Source organism: Drosophila nasuta, chromosome 2R, assembly GCF_023558535.2.
Source record: "Drosophila nasuta strain 15112-1781.00 chromosome 2R, ASM2355853v1, whole genome shotgun sequence".
NCBI lineage: Eukaryota > Metazoa > Arthropoda > Insecta > Diptera > Drosophilidae > Drosophila > Drosophila nasuta.
In genome coordinates, this window is record NC_083456.1 from 12102549 (window position 1) to 12118196 (window position 15648).

The following is a 15648-nucleotide window of genomic DNA, read 5'->3' on the forward strand; positions in this document are numbered from 1 at the left end:
CCATAATTTAAACTAACCAAAGAGCTAAACAAATGCTAACGAAAATTAAAAAAAAAAAGATTCAGGAAACGTTTGTTTTCGATCTTGATCTGCGTGCAAACTTAACAAATGCTGTCGAAAAAAAATTATAGCTCTATCTCTTATAGTCTCTGAGATCTAGATGTTCATACGGACAGACGGACAGACAGTCTCGGCTGTTGACGCTGATCAAGAATATATATACTTTATAGGGTCGGAGATGCCTCCTTCTACCTGTTACATACATTTCCTGCCGGCACAAAGTTATAATACCCTTCTACCCTATGGGTAGCGGGTATAAAAATGTTATGGCACAAACAGTATTTTGATTAGATGCCGAACATTACATCAACAAAAATTATTTAGATTAAATAGTAGGTGATAATTTTAAAATGTTCCAAATTTTTTCCCCTATGTCGTTCAGGGGCAGCTTATGTTCTGATAACTAATTGATCCGTGTAAAGGATAGTGATTCATTGATCTACAAGCGCAATGTATCTTCATCTCAAAGCGATTCGATAGCTTTGAAATTAAACTTGATCGGCATATCCGAAGTAAAAGGCAACATTTCGTTTATATTTCTATATGTGTATAGCATGATTTATGTGGCATGTGGCAATTTGAGAAGTTTGTTATATTGTTGTTTTGTGGTGTTTGTGTAGTTTCATGTGATGATGTGATAACAAAAATTAAAAGACGATTCATTCAGTCTATGTTCTCTCAAAGCACAATCCTATGTGGGAGGAGTCGCCATCAAGTCATGCAGGTTTACAATTGGTTCGTTTCTCTCTATAATAATCTTAACTATTTATTTGCTTTGCGAGACCTTTGCAACTGTCAGCAAAGCCTTGCAGTATTGTGTGGCGCAGTATCGATTCAAAGCGATCGACTAGATCGCCAGATGAATCTCCGGATTCATGTGGCGCGATTCAGTGGTGAGTATTCCATAAACAACAACAGTTGGTTGACTTCGGGTATTTGCAGAAAGCAAGTCCATTTAAAAAGTAGATAATTACGAAAACGAAATTTGTGTTATGATTCTAAAATTTGGAATAAAATGCAAACAATTATTATTCTCTTTAGTATTTATTTTTAATTTTTAATTTAAAAGGCGTTTATTCAACAGCTAAATGTGACAATTCAAACAAGTAAGAAAGCTACAGTCGAGTGTACTCGACTGTGAGATACCCGCTACCCATTTTGAACAAATTCAGTGGTGAGATTCAGTGGTGAGTATTCCGTAATAGTATTTATTGAATATAATTAATAATAACAATTTTCTTACCTTCCGGATTAATTCGAACCCAAACAACTAGTTTTTAAAATCATCTAAAAATGTTTAGTCTTGAAATAAGACCGCTTTAAGTTCAAGCTATTAAAACTAATAACATTTATCTAAATAAATAATATTGATTCCAGAAAATTAATAATTGTTGGAGTTATTTAAGAAATAAGAAATAGCATTAATAGCCACGTTTGGCTTTTATTTTTTACGTGTAAATCTTATAATAAAATTTGTGGTTTAAGGGTATACAATTTTCTCCACTGAATAATAAGAACTTTGTCGAGATGCATTTTCTAACTCCAAGCTTTTAATATTCTCAATGCACTTTATAAAATATAGAATTCTAAAATCAAATCTTGATCTAATGACATCTACATCTCATTTTTTCTACCTCACAAATGGAATTTTGTGGTTTCTACGCTGTGGTCAGGCTTAAATAGCTACTTAATATACTATACTATACTTAATATACTATACCTTTCACCTCTACTGACCAATTAAATATTATCATTTAGAAACCTGGTAAGTTGGCAGAGTGAACTTGGTATCCACAATGCCTTTAACAGCTTCGCAGAAGCTTTGAAAATGGAGGGGAGTATGGGATTCTTTACTGCCCCAAACACAGACCCCAAATCTCATACAGCAGAAATGTTATAAGATCACCTTATAATCGTATAAACATCTTTGTTGTCAGCTAAGCTGCATAGCCCTTGTCTGTGTGCAGGATATCATCAGAAGATAATGTAGGAAATGCTACGAGCCCGAAACCAAAAAACCACTGAAACATCTTATCAGGTGATATGGCAGCTTCGGATAAGTTACTTAGAAGCTTCTTGTATAAGTCCGCCTTTGATGTTTCGCGACTACCCCTCAGAGTGCTGTAGGCTTTTGTCAAGAAAGCATCAATTCTTGCTAAGTTATTGAGCTCACAAGGTCAATGCTTAGTCTCCGTTGCAACTACCACTTCAACCTAAGCAAACTTGAGCCATGAGGAATATCATTTTTAAATTTTGGCGCGCATTAAATAAGTATTAGAGTAGGAAAGCATCTATCTAACAAGTACTAATGCAAAACAGAATAACAGAATAATTTCCTTATCACCAGGGTGCATTACTTATAGCGTATATATGTATATGTACTATATATTCGTAGAGCAGCCTGACTTGATAATTCTATTAAGTATGTAAATCAGTTATATTTTTATATTTGAATGAAACAGTCGCATAATTATTCCGAGGGTCATAAAAAAGATTCGCAAAATCGTAATGATGAATAGTAATTTCTTTGAGATTATGAATGGAAGGAGCTTATGGATCTTTATGTGTACAATTCTGATGTTCAGTGCCTTATTTTCAATATGCGTTATAGCCAAACCAGCTGGAGATTCAATTTCCGAAGCACAAGTAGTCCAGCTAGTAGAAGATTCTTCCAATCCCAAAACGGTTTCAGAGGTATCAGTATCTACTGAAAGCATTTTCCCAACGACGGAACCCACGGCAACAACAGAAGCGGTAGTGAATAGTGAGAACGATTTGGAGAATAATAAAATCACAAATACGGATGCCAAAAACGATTTCCTTAAGTCTTATGCCACCAAGATGTTGAGCTATATGAATCTCACTGTGAAGCCATGTGATGACTTCTATGAGTATGCATGTGGAAACTGGAAAAATGTGAAACCGGAAAGAGAAACGGAACGTAAGCAAAGCAATTTTATGGAAATTGTCTATACCCTGGCTGATGTAAGTGAACAGCTGCTGCTATCAGAGACACAGCTTGCAATCGACCTGGGCTATAGAAATGAGGTGAAAATTGCGCAACAATTCTATAACGCGTGCTTGAATGCTGAACTCTATCCACTGCCAGCAACTGACCCCGCTTATCTGAAGCTTATCAGGTCGATTGGCGGATTTCCCGCTTTAGACGGGGAAGCATGGCAAGCCTCGAATTTCAGTTGGTTTAACATGAGCGCTCATTTGACGAACTACGGAGGTGTGGGTCTGATCTATGAAGATATTCTTGGGAAGCATCCATTTCAACCGTATTTCAAGCTGCCCGAGCTGGGTTTCGACTTTATCGTTCACAGCGACAACATCGCCACCAATGACACCAAAGGATACAAGCGCAACGAGAAGCGCATGCACGAATATCTGACGGCCAATGGATTATCGGAGGAAAAGACAGCCGATGTGATAGCTGGAGTGTTTGCCTTTTGGCGTGAAGCGTTGCAGGTTGCTGATCGTTTTAATGAGAATGAAGAAAAATGTGAAATACTTACCAATATGGAGGATTTGGATTGGTTTCCGGGTTGGAAAGATTACTATGAAATCGTTTGGGGCGGTGTTGAGCATTTTGGAGAAAATCCACTCCTCCACTTCTGCGACTTCTATTACCATGAGCTGGATAAAGTGTGCGACAAGCACAAAGAAGCCGTTGCCAATTATCTGGCCATGAAGCTGTTGTTTACTATGGATTCCAAACTGAAATCAACCAAATTCCAGCGCGAAAGTTGTCTACTAGAAGTGCAATCCTCAGTGCCGTTTCTGCTGGATAAACTTTACTATACGGTAAGTTCCTTTCGTTTGTATTAAATCAAGCTTTGATCAATTAAACATAAATTTATATTTTAACAGAAATATTTTACCAAAGAAACCCAATCGGATATCTTAGAGATAATGAAGGAATTGCGTGAGTTTCTACATGAAGTCCTCAATAATGCAACCTGGATCGATGAAGAGACTCGCAAGGAGGCATTGTTAAAAGAGTCAACAATGACATCACGTATGGGTTCATTTAAGGATGAGCACCTAACCCAACTTCTCATACGCGAAATGAACAATCTCACCTTTGTGCCAGACAGTTACACACAAAGCATCATCAATTTAAGGAAATTCCGCAGATATATGAAGCGCTACAATTCTATACATTACAAGCAGCTGTCAAACGAAACAAAACCGTTGGAACTGTTGCTGGGTATGCAAGTGAATGCATTCTACTACATCGTGGACAATTCGATTAATGTAATGTCCGGGGTGCTACATCCGCCAGCCTATCATCATGATTGGCCCAATTCCCTGAAGTATGGCACATTTGGTTATTTGGTTGGTCACGAACTGTCTCATGCGTTCGATAGCGATGGTTCCCGCATTGATAGCAAGGGCGAAGTACGAAACTGGTGGAGCAAAATGTTCTCTGACGAGTTCAATAATCGCCGTCAATGTTTTATAGATCAATACGGCAAATATCACGTGCCTCAGATCAATCGTACTATCGACGGTGATAAAACGAAGGATGAGAATATGGCCGACATTGGTGGACTATATGAGGCAATAAATGGCTATCGTCTTCACACGAAGCATCAGAAGCAGCTCCATGAACAAGATGTGTCTTATGACATGCCAAATGAACAAATGCCTGGTATGGACTTGTCACCAGAGCAGCTCTTTTTTCTGGGTTTTGGTCAGATGTTTTGTGCCGACTACAAGGAGGAGCATTATTGGAAAGAACTGACCGATGAGCATACCATTGACAAGTTTCGTATAATTGGCGCTGTCAGTAACAGCGAGGACTTTGCCAAGGCATACAATTGTCCAGTCGGTAGCCCAATGAATCCCAACACAAAATGTCATATCTGGTGAATAAAAATAAAATACAAAAAATTATTATTCTCTTTAGTATTTATTTTTAGTTTTTAATTTAAAAGGCGTTTATTCAACAGCTAGTTGTGACAATTCAAACAAGTAAGAAAGCTACAGTCGAGTGTACTCGACTGTGAGATACCCGCTACCCATTTTGAATAAAATACCGCATTCAAAATATTCCATAGACGGCACAATATACCAGATGGTCAGCCAAAGCAACTAAGACCCCTAGTAAGTGGGCGTTTTTGCCCATACAAAAGTATTTCTTTAATAACTTCGACGCTTGTTATTCGATTTTTTTGATTTGCGGGGGCGGAAGTGGGCGTGGCAAAAATTTGAAACAAACTTGATTTGCGTGCAAACATAACAAATGCTGTCGAAAAATATTATAGTTCTATCTCTTATAGTCTCTGAGATCCAGATCAAGAATATATATAGTTTACTTTGTTCTACCTGTTACATACATTTCCTGCCGGCACAAAGTTACACTATGGGTAGCGGGTATAAAGAGAAATATGTTATATTTCAAAAAATCTTATGGCACAAACAGTATTTTGATTAGATGCCGAACATTACATCATCAAAAATTATTTAGATTAAATATTAGGTGATAATTTTGAAATGCAGCTTAGAACGCATATGTTCCGATAACTAATTGATCCTTGTAAAGGGTATATACCCTCACTATAGTGGTTCATTGATCTACAAGCGCAATGTATCTTCATCTCAAAGCGAATTGATCAGCAGAGGGCGTGGCATATCTGAAGTAAAAGCCAACATTTCGTTTATATTTCTATATTTCGTTTATAAAAGACGATTCATTCAGTCTATGTTCTCTCAAAGCACAACCCCATGTGGGAGGAGTCGCCATTAAGTCATGCAGGTTTACAATTGGTTAGTTTCTGGCTGACATGAAAATGATAATCTCTATAATAACCTTAACTATGGCCGATAGGAACTCAAGGTTTCTTAATTTGCTTTGCGAAACCTTTGCAACTGTCAGCAAAGCCTTGTGGTATTATGTGGCCCAGTATCGATTCGAAGCGATCGCCAGATGAATCTCCGGATTCATGAGGCGCGATTCAGTGGTGAGTATTCCGTAATAGTATTTATTGAATATAATTAATAATAACAATTTTCTTACCTTCAGGATTAATTCGAACCCAAATAACTAGTTTTTAAAATTATCTAAAAAATTGTAGTCTTAAAATTAGACCGCTTTAAGTTCAAGCAATTAAAACTAATAACACTTTTCTAAAAATATTATAAATAATAATAATTCCAGAAAATTACAAATTATTAAGAAATAAAACATAAAAAAATTGAATGTAGTATATTAATTTTAGTATTTTAGTATCTTAATTTTAACAAAAATACCGTACCGTTTTGCTTCTATTTCTATAATGTTAATCTCATAATAGGATTTGTGGTTTTAAAGGTATACAATTTTCTCCACTTAATAATAAGAACTTTGTATTTTCTAACTTAAAGCTTTTAATGTTCTTTGAGGCACTTTATAGAAGAGAATTCTAAAATAAAATCTTGATCTAATAACATCTACATCTCATTTTTTCTATCTCACCAATGGAATTTTGAGGTTTCTTCGCTGTGGTCAGGCTAAAATAAATATACCATTGATTTCACCTCTACTGACCAATTAAATATTATCATTTAGAAACCTGGTAAGTTGGCAGAGTGAACTTGGTATCCACAATGCCTTTAACAGCTTCGCAGAAGCTTTGAAAATGGAGGGGAATATGGGATTCTTTGTTTACTGTCTCAAACACAGACCCCAAATCTAATACAGCAGAAATGTTATAAGGTCTTCTAATAATCGAATAAACATCTTTGTTATCAGCTAAGCTGCGTAGCCACTGTCTGAGTGCCGAATATCATCCGAAGAGATCAATGTAGGAAATGCTACGAGCCCGAAACCAAAAAACCACTGAAACATCTTATCAGGTGCTATTGCAGCTTCGCATAAGTTACTTAGAAGCTTCTTGTTTTAGTTCGACTTTGACTCAGAGGGCTGTAGGCTTTTGTCAAGAAAGCATCAATTCTTGTTATGGAGCTCACAAGGTCAATGCTTAGTCTCCGTTGCAACTACCACTTCAACCTAAGCAAACTTGAGCCATGAGGAATATCATTTTTAAATTTTGGCGCGCATTAAATAAGTATTAAAGTAGGAAAACAAGCACTAATGCAAAAGTCCGTGTGATCAACATACAAATTCCGTATTTGAATTAACAGAATAATTTCCTTATCACCAGGGTGCATTACTTATAGCGTATATATGTATAAGTACTATATATTCGTAGAGCAGCCTGACTTGATAATGCTATTAAGTATGTGAATCAGTTATATTTTTATATTTGAATGAAACAGTCGCATAATTATTCCGAGGGTCATAAAAAAGATTCGCTAAATCGTAATGAATAGTAATTTCTTTAAGCTTATGAAAGGAAGGAGCTTATGGATCTTTATATGTACAATTCTGATGCTCAGTGCCTTATTTTCAACATGCGTTATAGCCAAACCAGCTGGAGATTCAATTTCCGAAGCACAAGTAGTCCAGCTAGTAGAAGATTCTTCCAATCCCAAAACGGTTTCAGAGATAGCAGTCACTACTGAAAGCATTTCCCTAACGACGGAATCCACAGTTACCACAGAAGCAGTCGCGAGTAGTGAGAACGATTTGGATAACAATGAAATCACAAATACGGATGCCAAAAATGAGTTCCTCAAATCCTATGCCACCAAGATGTTGAGCTATATGAATCTTACTGTGAAGCCATGTGATGATTTCTATGAGTACGCATGTGGCAACTGGAAAAATGTGAAACCGGAAAGGCAAACCGAAAATAAACGTAGCAATTTATTTGATAACGTTTACACTCTGGCTGATATTAGTGAACAGTTGCTGCTATCAGAGACACAGCTTGCAACCGACCTGGGCTATGGAAATGAGATGAAGATTGCACAACAATTTTATAACGCGTGCTTGAATGCTAAGCTCTATCCACTTCCAGCAGCTGATCCCGCCTATCTGAAGCTTATCAGGTCGATTGGCGGATTTCCCGCTTTAGACGGGGAAGCATGGCAAGCCTCGAATTTCAGTTGGTTTAACATGAGTGCACATTTGACGAGCTATGGTGGCATTGGTCTCATCTATGAAAAGATTACTGCGAAATACCCATTTGAACCGTACTTCAAGCTGCCCGAGCTGGGTTTCGACTTTATAGTTCACAGCGACAACATCGCCACCAATGACACCAGAGGATACAAGCGCAACGAGAAGCGCATGCACGAATATCTGACGGCCAATGGATTATCGGAGGAAAAGACAGCCGATGTGATAGCCGGGGTGTTTGCGTTTTGGCGTGAAGCACTGCAGGTTGCCGATCGTCTTACAGAAAATGAGGCTGAACGTGAAAGACTCACCGATACCGACGATTTGGATTTGTTTCCGGGTTGGAAAGATTACTATGATATCGTCTGGGGAGGAATGGAGCATTTCGGTGTTTATCCACCTGAACACTTCAGCGACTTCTATTACCATGAGCTGAATAAAGTGTGCAACAAGCACAAAGAAGCCGTTGCCAATTATCTGGCCATGAAGCTGCTGTTTACTATGGATTCCAAACTGAAATCAACCAAATTCCAGCGCGAAAGTTGTCTACTGGAAGTGCAGTCTTCAGTGCCGTATCTGTTGGATAAACTTTACTATACGGTAAGTTCCTTTCGTTTGTATTAAATCAAGCTTTGATCAATTAAACATAAATTTATATTTTAACAGAAATATTTTACCAAAGAAACCCAATCGGATATCTTAGAGATAATGAAGGAATTGCGTGAGTTTCTACATGAAGTCCTCAATAATGCAACCTGGATCGATGAAGAGACTCGCAAGGAGGCATTGTTAAAAGAGTCAAAAATAACAACACGTATAGGTTCGTTTAAGGATGAGCACCTAACGCAACTTCTCATACGCGAAATGAACAACCTTACCTTTGTGCCAGACAGTTACACACAAAGCATCATCAATTTAAGGAAATTCCGCAGATATATGAAGCGCTACAATTCTATACATCACAAGCAGCTGTCAAACGAAACAAAACCGTTGGAAATGTTGCTGGGTATGCAAGTGAATGCATTCTATTATCACGTAGACAATTCGATTAATGTAATGTCCGGGGTGCTACATCCGCCAGCCTATCATCATGATTGGCCCAATTCGCTAAAGTATGGTACATTCGGTTATTTGGTTGGTCACGAACTGTCTCATGGTTTCAATAGTGTTGGCTCCGTCTTTGATAGCAAAGGCGAAGTACGAAGTTGGTTTGAGGAGTTCGATAATCGCCGTCAATGTTTTGTAGATCAATACAGCAAATATCACGTGCCTCAGATCAATCGTACTATCGATGGTGATAATACGAAGAATGAGAATATGGCCGATATTGGTGGACTATATGAGGCAATAAATGCCTATCGTCTTCACACGAAACATCAGAAGCAGCTCCATAAACGAGATGTGTCTTACGACATGACTAATGAACCAATGCCCGGCATGGACTTGTCACCAGAGCAGCTCTTCTTTTTGGGCTTTGCCCAGGTTTGGTGCTCCGATTACAAGGAGGAGCACTATTGGGAGGAACTGACTGACGTGCATCCGGTTGATAAGTTCCGTGTGATTGGCGCTGTGAGCAACAGCGAGGACTTCGCCAAGGCATACAACTGTCCAGTCGGTAGCCCAATGAATCCCAATACAAAATGTCATATTTGGTAAATGTGTTTCGGTAAAATAAACTCATAATTCTTTAACTTTTTAAATCGCCTTACTAAATAATACGGTTAAGATACTAATAGAAAATTTAGCAATATCATATCACAAAACAAAATTGCAATTTATTTTGATTTAAGCGATAGATTAATTTGATAAATATTTTACAAAATCGAAGAGTTTCGCTGAATTTTTTTTTTATCTTGACTGTCATATATCACCTTCTTATAAGTTAAAATTTTCAAAACTGAGAAATATAATTTGTAGAATTCACAGCGATTTTAAATTAACGGACCAAACAACGTACGACTTACATTTTTTTTTTAAAGCGTATAGCAAGTAATTATTTTAAACAACTCATAAAAAACTAGTTCTCAATATTAGGTTTATCATCACTCAGTGTGTTTGATGCGTTCCATCTTTTTTTTTTTTAGTAATTTTCGTTTGTTGCTTTGGAAGTACATACATATATTCAGACAAATATGTTTCGGTTTATTTTCTTTAAAATTTTAAAATACATAACTAAATTAACACCCTATTTAGACGGTATGAGCTGATTATTTCCATTTAAAATTTTGGCACTCTAAAATTATTTCAAATATCATTTCAATTCTTAATGAATCAAAGCAAAATACAGGAATATGATCGTTACGAAACGAATGGCTTAATACTCTTTTTAGACCAAGTGCATTTGCTTCATTGATGCTATTCTGTGAGGAAGTGTGTACCAAAACTGCATCACGCTGCTTACACTGAGCTGCATCATAGACATTTCCTTTAAATTTAACTTTAGGACGCATCATTCCTTAATCGGATGTGTGTAAGAGAGGGACGGCTAATGAAGGTGCATCATATTTTTCTTGGCCTAATATTTTTACTTTTGCAGCTCTAAACAGCTTTTTGAATAATGCGACTTTGGAGTAAATACTTGCATCATAGAATCGCATCATTCAAGCAGATGCACTTGGTCTAAATATGTTATAAATTGACTGCACACAGTGAAGACTACTGTGACTAGTTTCCGTAAAAAATATATCGGAATATCGATAATTAAAATACGATTGACCGCTAAGAATATTCTAATTTCGAAAATTAGGCGCGTATCTATAAAACTAAGATAGGGAAGCATCCATTCAAGAGGCGCCTAGGGAAAAGGCAGTCTTAGCAAATTATAAAGCGCGTGAATAAAAATTAAAAATAATTTCCTTATCAGTAGTGAGCATGACGTATAACGTACATTTATACATATGTAGTATATATACGATGAGCACTCTGGCTTGATAATTCCACTAAACTTGTGGATCAGTTGTATTTTTATATTTGAATGAAACAGTCGCATAATTGTTCCGAGGGTCAATGTTGACAATCAACTAAAAAATATATATAAATAGGATTCGCCACTTAAGTGAATTCAAATCGTAATGATGAACAGAAATATGTTTGAGATTAAGAAGGCAAGAAGCTTATCATTTGTCTTGTGTGCTGTTCTAATGCTCAGCGCCTTATTGTCAACACGCGTTGTAGCCAAGCCAGCTGGAGAATCAATTTCTGAAGCAGACGTATTCCCCGCAGTAGAAGATTCTTCCAATCCAATAACGGTTTCAGAGGTAGCAGTCACTACTGAAAGCATTTCCCTAACGACGGAATCCACAGTTACCACAGAAGCAGTCGCGAGTAGTGAGAACGATTTGGATAACAATGAAATCACAAATACGGATCCCAAAAACGAATTCCTCAAGTCCTATGCCACCAAGATGTTGAGCTATATGAATCTCACCGTGAAGCCATGTGATGATTTCTATGAGTACGCATGTGGCAACTGGAAGAATGTGAAACCGGAAAGGCAAACCGAAAATAAACGTAGCAATCTGTTGGATATAGTTTACACTCTGGCCGATGTAAGTGAACAGCTGCTGGTATCAGATACACAGCTTGCCACGGATCTGGGCTATGGTAATGAGATGAAGATTGCACAACAATTCTATAACGCGTGCTTGAATGCTGAGCTCTATCCACTGCCAGCAGCTGACCCCGCTTATCTGAAGCTTATCAGGTCGATTGGCGGATTTCCCGCTTTAGATGGTCAAGCATGGCAAGCCTCGAATTTCAGTTGGTTTAACATGAGTGCACATTTGACGAGCTATGGTGGCATTGGTCTCATCTATGAAAAGATTAGTCCTACCTATCCATTTCCGCCGTACTTCCAGTTGCCTGAACTCGGCTTCGACTTTATCGTTCACAGCGACAACATCGCCACCAATGACACCAAAGGATACAAGCGCAACGAGAAGCGCATGCACGAATATCTGACGGCCAATGGATTATCCGAGGAAAAGACAGCCGATGTGATAGCTGGAGTGTTTGCCTTTTGGCGTGAAGCGTTGCAGGTTGCTGATCGTTTTAAAGAGAATGATGAAAAATGTGAAGAACTGACCAATACTGAGAGCTTGAAGTTGTTTTCGGGTTGGAGAGATTACTATGATATCGTCTGGGGCGGTGCTGAGCATTTCGGTGTTTATCCACCTGAACACTTCTGCGACTTCTATTACCATGAGCTGGATAAAGTGTGTGCCAAGCACAAAGAAGCCGTTGCCAACTATCTGGCCATGAAGCTGCTGTATACTATGGATTCTAAACTGAAATCAACCAAGTTTCAGCGTGAACGCTGCCTACTAGAAGTGCAGTCCTCGGTGCCGTATCTGTTGGACAAACTTTACTATACGGTAAGTTTTTTATTTCTATTAAATAATGCGTTTACCAATAAAGCATAAATTTATATTCGAACAGAAATATTTTACCAAAGAAACTCAATCGGATATCGTAGAGATAATTAAGGAATTACGTGAGTTTCTACACGAAGTCCTCAATAATGCAACCTGGATCGATGAAGAGACTCGCAAGGAGGCATTGTTAAAAGAGTCAACAATGACATCACGTATGGGTTCGTTTAAGGATGAGCACCTAGCGCAGCTTCTCATACGCGAAATGAACAATCTCACCTTTGTGCCAGACAGTTATACACAAAGCATCATCAATTTAAGGAAATTCCGCAGATATATGAAGCGCTACAATTCTATACATCACAAGCAGCTGTCAAACGAAACAAAACCGTTGGAACTGTTGCTGGGTATGCAAGTGAATGCATTCTACTATAATGTGGACAATTCGATTAATGTGATGTCCGGGTTGCTGCATCCGCCAGCCTATCATCATGATTGGCCCAATTCGCTAAAGTATGGCACGTTCGGTTATTTGGTTGGTCACGAACTGTCTCATGGTTTTGATAGCGTTGGTTCCCACTATGATAACAAAGGCGAGGACCGAAGCTGGTGGAGCAAAAAGTCCATTGTGGAGTTCAATAATCGCACTCAATGTTTTGTAGATCAATACGGTAAGTATAACGTGTCAGAGATCAATCGTAATATCGATGGCGATAAAACAAAGGATGAGAATATGGCCGATATTGGTGGACTATATGAGGCAATGAATGCTTATCGCCTCCACACGAAACATCTGAGGCACGAACAAGATGTGTCTTATGACATGACTAATGAACAAATGCCCGGCATGGACTTGTCACCAGAGCAGCTCTTCTTTTTGGGCTTTGCCCAGGTTTGGTGTGCCGATTACAAGGAGGAGCACTATTGGGAGGAACTAACTGACGAGCATACGGTTGATAAGTTCCGTGTGATTGGCGCTGTGAGCAACAGCGAGGACTTCGCCAAGGCATACAACTGTCCAGTCGGTAGCCCAATGAATCCCAATACAAAATGTCGTATCTGGTAATTGAGTGCCGACGTAACGATGGCCCTGTTTTTGTTGAGTTGATAAGAGCATAAAGTTCATTAATTAAATAAATATGTGAGAATGTATGAGTGTGAGCATAAATAAACTACGCATAAAATTATTTGCCGAGCAACAATGTCCGCGATAAGTTTTGAATCATTTATTCAACGACAAATAGCGTAAACAGCTAATGGACCACAGTCTCCGAAGACTTGAATGCATTGGGACTCTTATAGTTCTCAATGAGCAACGATTTGTAGCGACGCAAGTGAACGCTGAGTCCCTCTTCTCGCTCAGCGGCTGACAAGATGACGACACGTGCGATAACCAAATGCGAGGGATTCGTCTGACTAAAGCCTCTGATAACATCGATTTCATCGCCAACATCTAGCTGTAGAAAATGGGTTTGAATATTAGCCACAAGCTTAATATGTTTTAGGAGTCAACTCACCTGGACGCTCTTTTTTTGAAGCTTTTTTCCATTTACACGTATTTTACTTTCATAGAAATTATGTTCTACTTTGCTGCAATTAACAAAGCATTAATTAAGTGTTCTAATAGCCTTTGACAGACGCTCACTTTCTGGCCATGCCAAGTCCCGATTTTAACAGTAAATCGGCGCGCAGCGAGTTCACTTTGGTCTTTACCACTTTGGAGTCGCGATCATCTTTAAACTCTTCATCTGCCTCATCGTCGCTGTCCAAATCGTTTGACTGTCTCGATGATTTCTTATCGTATTTCCAAGCAACTTGTGTGGTGTGTAGATGTTTCGCTGATACGCTGACACATGTTGCAGCTGCTTTGTTGAGTGAATTATACGATGTTGATGTTGCAACTATACGTAGTCTTGACAATAGCCGAAGATTTCGGCTGAGCATGTTTTGTTGTGCGGCTTCTAAAATTATGATAACAAATACCAAATAAACTATCTACATAACCTAGAAATCGAACAGCTGATAGTATCGCGTTGCCAACCATCAGTTAGAATTATTTGTTTTGCTTTTTTTGTTTCGCTTCTTTTTAGGTTTCTTGTCAGGATTTGGACGAATCTGATGGACTGTCACTGGACGATAAACACTCAATTCACTTGCTGGGAGAAACTCATCATCATCCGTTTCATCCAACTGCATGTGTTCAACGATTTCTGCGATGGTTTCTTTTTTGGATGAATTTGGAATTGGTTCGTCGACTTTTATAAGCTGAGTTTTCATGGCAATATTGCTGAGTGCTTTGTCTAGCTGTTGTGCTTCTACTTGTGCATCGACCAGATGCAGCTTCAAAGCACCGCCATCCATACAGGAGATGTAATCACCGCTCCATTCTTTTTCTATTTTTAAAGGCGCCGCAATTTGTGGCACAACTTCAATAGTTTCTGCCAATTTTACTTGAGGTTTTGATTTTCTTGCAATTGGGAAAATCTTTTGTGGCGGTGCAGGAGGCTTCTTCTTATGAGCATTCACCCATTTGCTTAGCTCCAAGCTAATGCCATCCAAATCCAAAGGCAGCACTAGAATAAGTGAACGTATGCCAAAGAGTTCTTCTGTCAGATCTTCTAGTTTGGGTTGTGCATAAATGGGCGCCGTTGGCACCTTAACCACTGCGCTCGTGGCGATTAAACGTAGCAGATGCGATGGTCGGATGCTGAGTGAAATGAAGACGCAAGAAAAACGTGCTCCGTTTATGGCTCGTAACGAACTTTCGAGTCCCAGATGAATGTGAGTCTTTGTGGCGAATGCCTTTGATGGTCCTTGGGTGCAGCTTATTGCATTTTTCATTATTTTCCGAAATGTAAGCACTTCATTTTCTGGCAGCACTGGACTGCGACATAAATAATTAAATTTTGTTTTGTTAGTTTGAGATGCCATAAAATAGAATTCAAAGTTCGGCGCTCACCTGTGTTGCTTGTATGGATTGGCCAGTATGGTGCGCAGCTTAGGCAATGTTTTTTTCTTTCCTTTAAATTCTTTTTGCTTAATGCTCGATAAACTCATTGTTAAATAAACAAACACAAATTTACGAACAAAACGTCCTCTCCATGCGAGCGGCAAACTAAAAACAACATGCAGTGTGGCCGTAGTGTGGCTATATTGATACACTACAAATGATGCATATATGCATCCCTGGTTTTAGTATTTTTA

At 38.5% G+C, this 15648-nt stretch overlaps 5 protein-coding genes across 5 annotated transcripts; 3 read left to right on the top strand and 2 right to left on the bottom strand.

Moving 5' to 3' along the window:
* Positions 1-2513: 2513 nt before the first annotated feature.
* LOC132786670 (neprilysin-2-like) lies at positions 2514-4954 on the top strand. Its single transcript, XM_060793266.1, has 2 exons — positions 2514-3870; positions 3937-4954. The coding sequence occupies exons 1-2, from the start codon at positions 2569-2571 to the stop codon at positions 4939-4941; spliced, it is 2307 nt and encodes a 768-aa protein (XP_060649249.1). The 5' UTR covers positions 2514-2568; the 3' UTR covers positions 4942-4954.
* Positions 4955-7320: 2366 nt separating this feature from the next.
* LOC132786865 (neprilysin-2-like) lies at positions 7321-9774 on the top strand. Its single transcript, XM_060793576.1, has 2 exons — positions 7321-8674; positions 8741-9774. Exons 1-2 carry the CDS (start codon positions 7376-7378, stop codon positions 9728-9730), a joined length of 2289 nt encoding a protein of 762 aa, XP_060649559.1. The 5' UTR covers positions 7321-7375; the 3' UTR covers positions 9731-9774.
* A 1249-nt stretch (positions 9775-11023) lies between these two features.
* On the top strand, positions 11024-13510 carry LOC132785080 (endothelin-converting enzyme 1-like). The gene is made up of 2 exons (XM_060791063.1): positions 11024-12447; positions 12512-13510. The coding sequence occupies exons 1-2, from the start codon at positions 11146-11148 to the stop codon at positions 13508-13510; spliced, it is 2301 nt and encodes a 766-aa protein (XP_060647046.1). The 5' UTR covers positions 11024-11145.
* A 145-nt stretch (positions 13511-13655) lies between these two features.
* Positions 13656-14388, bottom strand: LOC132785082 (mitochondrial transcription rescue factor 1). Its single transcript, XM_060791065.1, has 3 exons — positions 14090-14388; positions 13962-14034; positions 13656-13901 (listed from the first exon to the last, which is right to left on the bottom strand). Exons 1-3 carry the CDS (start codon positions 14386-14388, stop codon positions 13698-13700), a joined length of 576 nt encoding a protein of 191 aa, XP_060647048.1. The 3' UTR covers positions 13656-13697.
* A 99-nt stretch (positions 14389-14487) lies between these two features.
* On the bottom strand, positions 14488-15573 carry LOC132785081 (uncharacterized). Its single transcript, XM_060791064.1, has 2 exons — positions 15404-15573; positions 14488-15328 (listed from the first exon to the last, which is right to left on the bottom strand). The coding sequence occupies exons 1-2, from the start codon at positions 15499-15501 to the stop codon at positions 14488-14490; spliced, it is 939 nt and encodes a 312-aa protein (XP_060647047.1). The 5' UTR covers positions 15502-15573.
* Positions 15574-15648: the final 75 nt, after the last annotated feature.

What these genes read in the sequence shown, in the direction of transcription:
- LOC132786670 (XM_060793266.1), top strand. Translation starts at nt 2,569, where the DNA reads ATGATGAATAGTAATTTCTTTGAGATTATGAATGGAAGGAGCTTATGG. An exon ending in TGGATAAACTTTACTATACG is followed by an intron (nt 3,871 to 3,936) that starts GTAAGTTCCTTT and finishes ATATTTTAACAG; the next exon opens with AAATATTTTACCAAAGAAAC.
- LOC132786865 (XM_060793576.1), top strand. Translation starts at nt 7,376, where the DNA reads ATGAATAGTAATTTCTTTAAGCTTATGAAAGGAAGGAGCTTATGGATC. An exon ending in TGGATAAACTTTACTATACG is followed by an intron (nt 8,675 to 8,740) that starts GTAAGTTCCTTT and finishes ATATTTTAACAG; the next exon opens with AAATATTTTACCAAAGAAAC.
- LOC132785080 (XM_060791063.1), top strand. Translation starts at nt 11,146, where the DNA reads ATGATGAACAGAAATATGTTTGAGATTAAGAAGGCAAGAAGCTTATCA. An exon ending in TGGACAAACTTTACTATACG is followed by an intron (nt 12,448 to 12,511) that starts GTAAGTTTTTTA and finishes ATATTCGAACAG; the next exon opens with AAATATTTTACCAAAGAAAC.
- LOC132785082 (XM_060791065.1), bottom strand. Translation starts at nt 14,388, where the DNA reads ATGCTCAGCCGAAATCTTCGGCTATTGTCAAGACTACGTATAGTTGCA. An exon ending in GGACTTGGCATGGCCAGAAA is followed by an intron (nt 14,035 to 14,089) that starts GTGAGCGTCTGT and finishes TGTTAATTGCAG; the next exon opens with CAAAGTAGAACATAATTTCT. An exon ending in TTCAAAAAAAGAGCGTCCAG is followed by an intron (nt 13,902 to 13,961) that starts GTGAGTTGACTC and finishes CATTTTCTACAG; the next exon opens with CTAGATGTTGGCGATGAAAT.
- LOC132785081 (XM_060791064.1), bottom strand. Translation starts at nt 15,501, where the DNA reads ATGAGTTTATCGAGCATTAAGCAAAAAGAATTTAAAGGAAAGAAAAAA. An exon ending in AATCCATACAAGCAACACAG is followed by an intron (nt 15,329 to 15,403) that starts GTGAGCGCCGAA and finishes TTTATGTCGCAG; the next exon opens with TCCAGTGCTGCCAGAAAATG.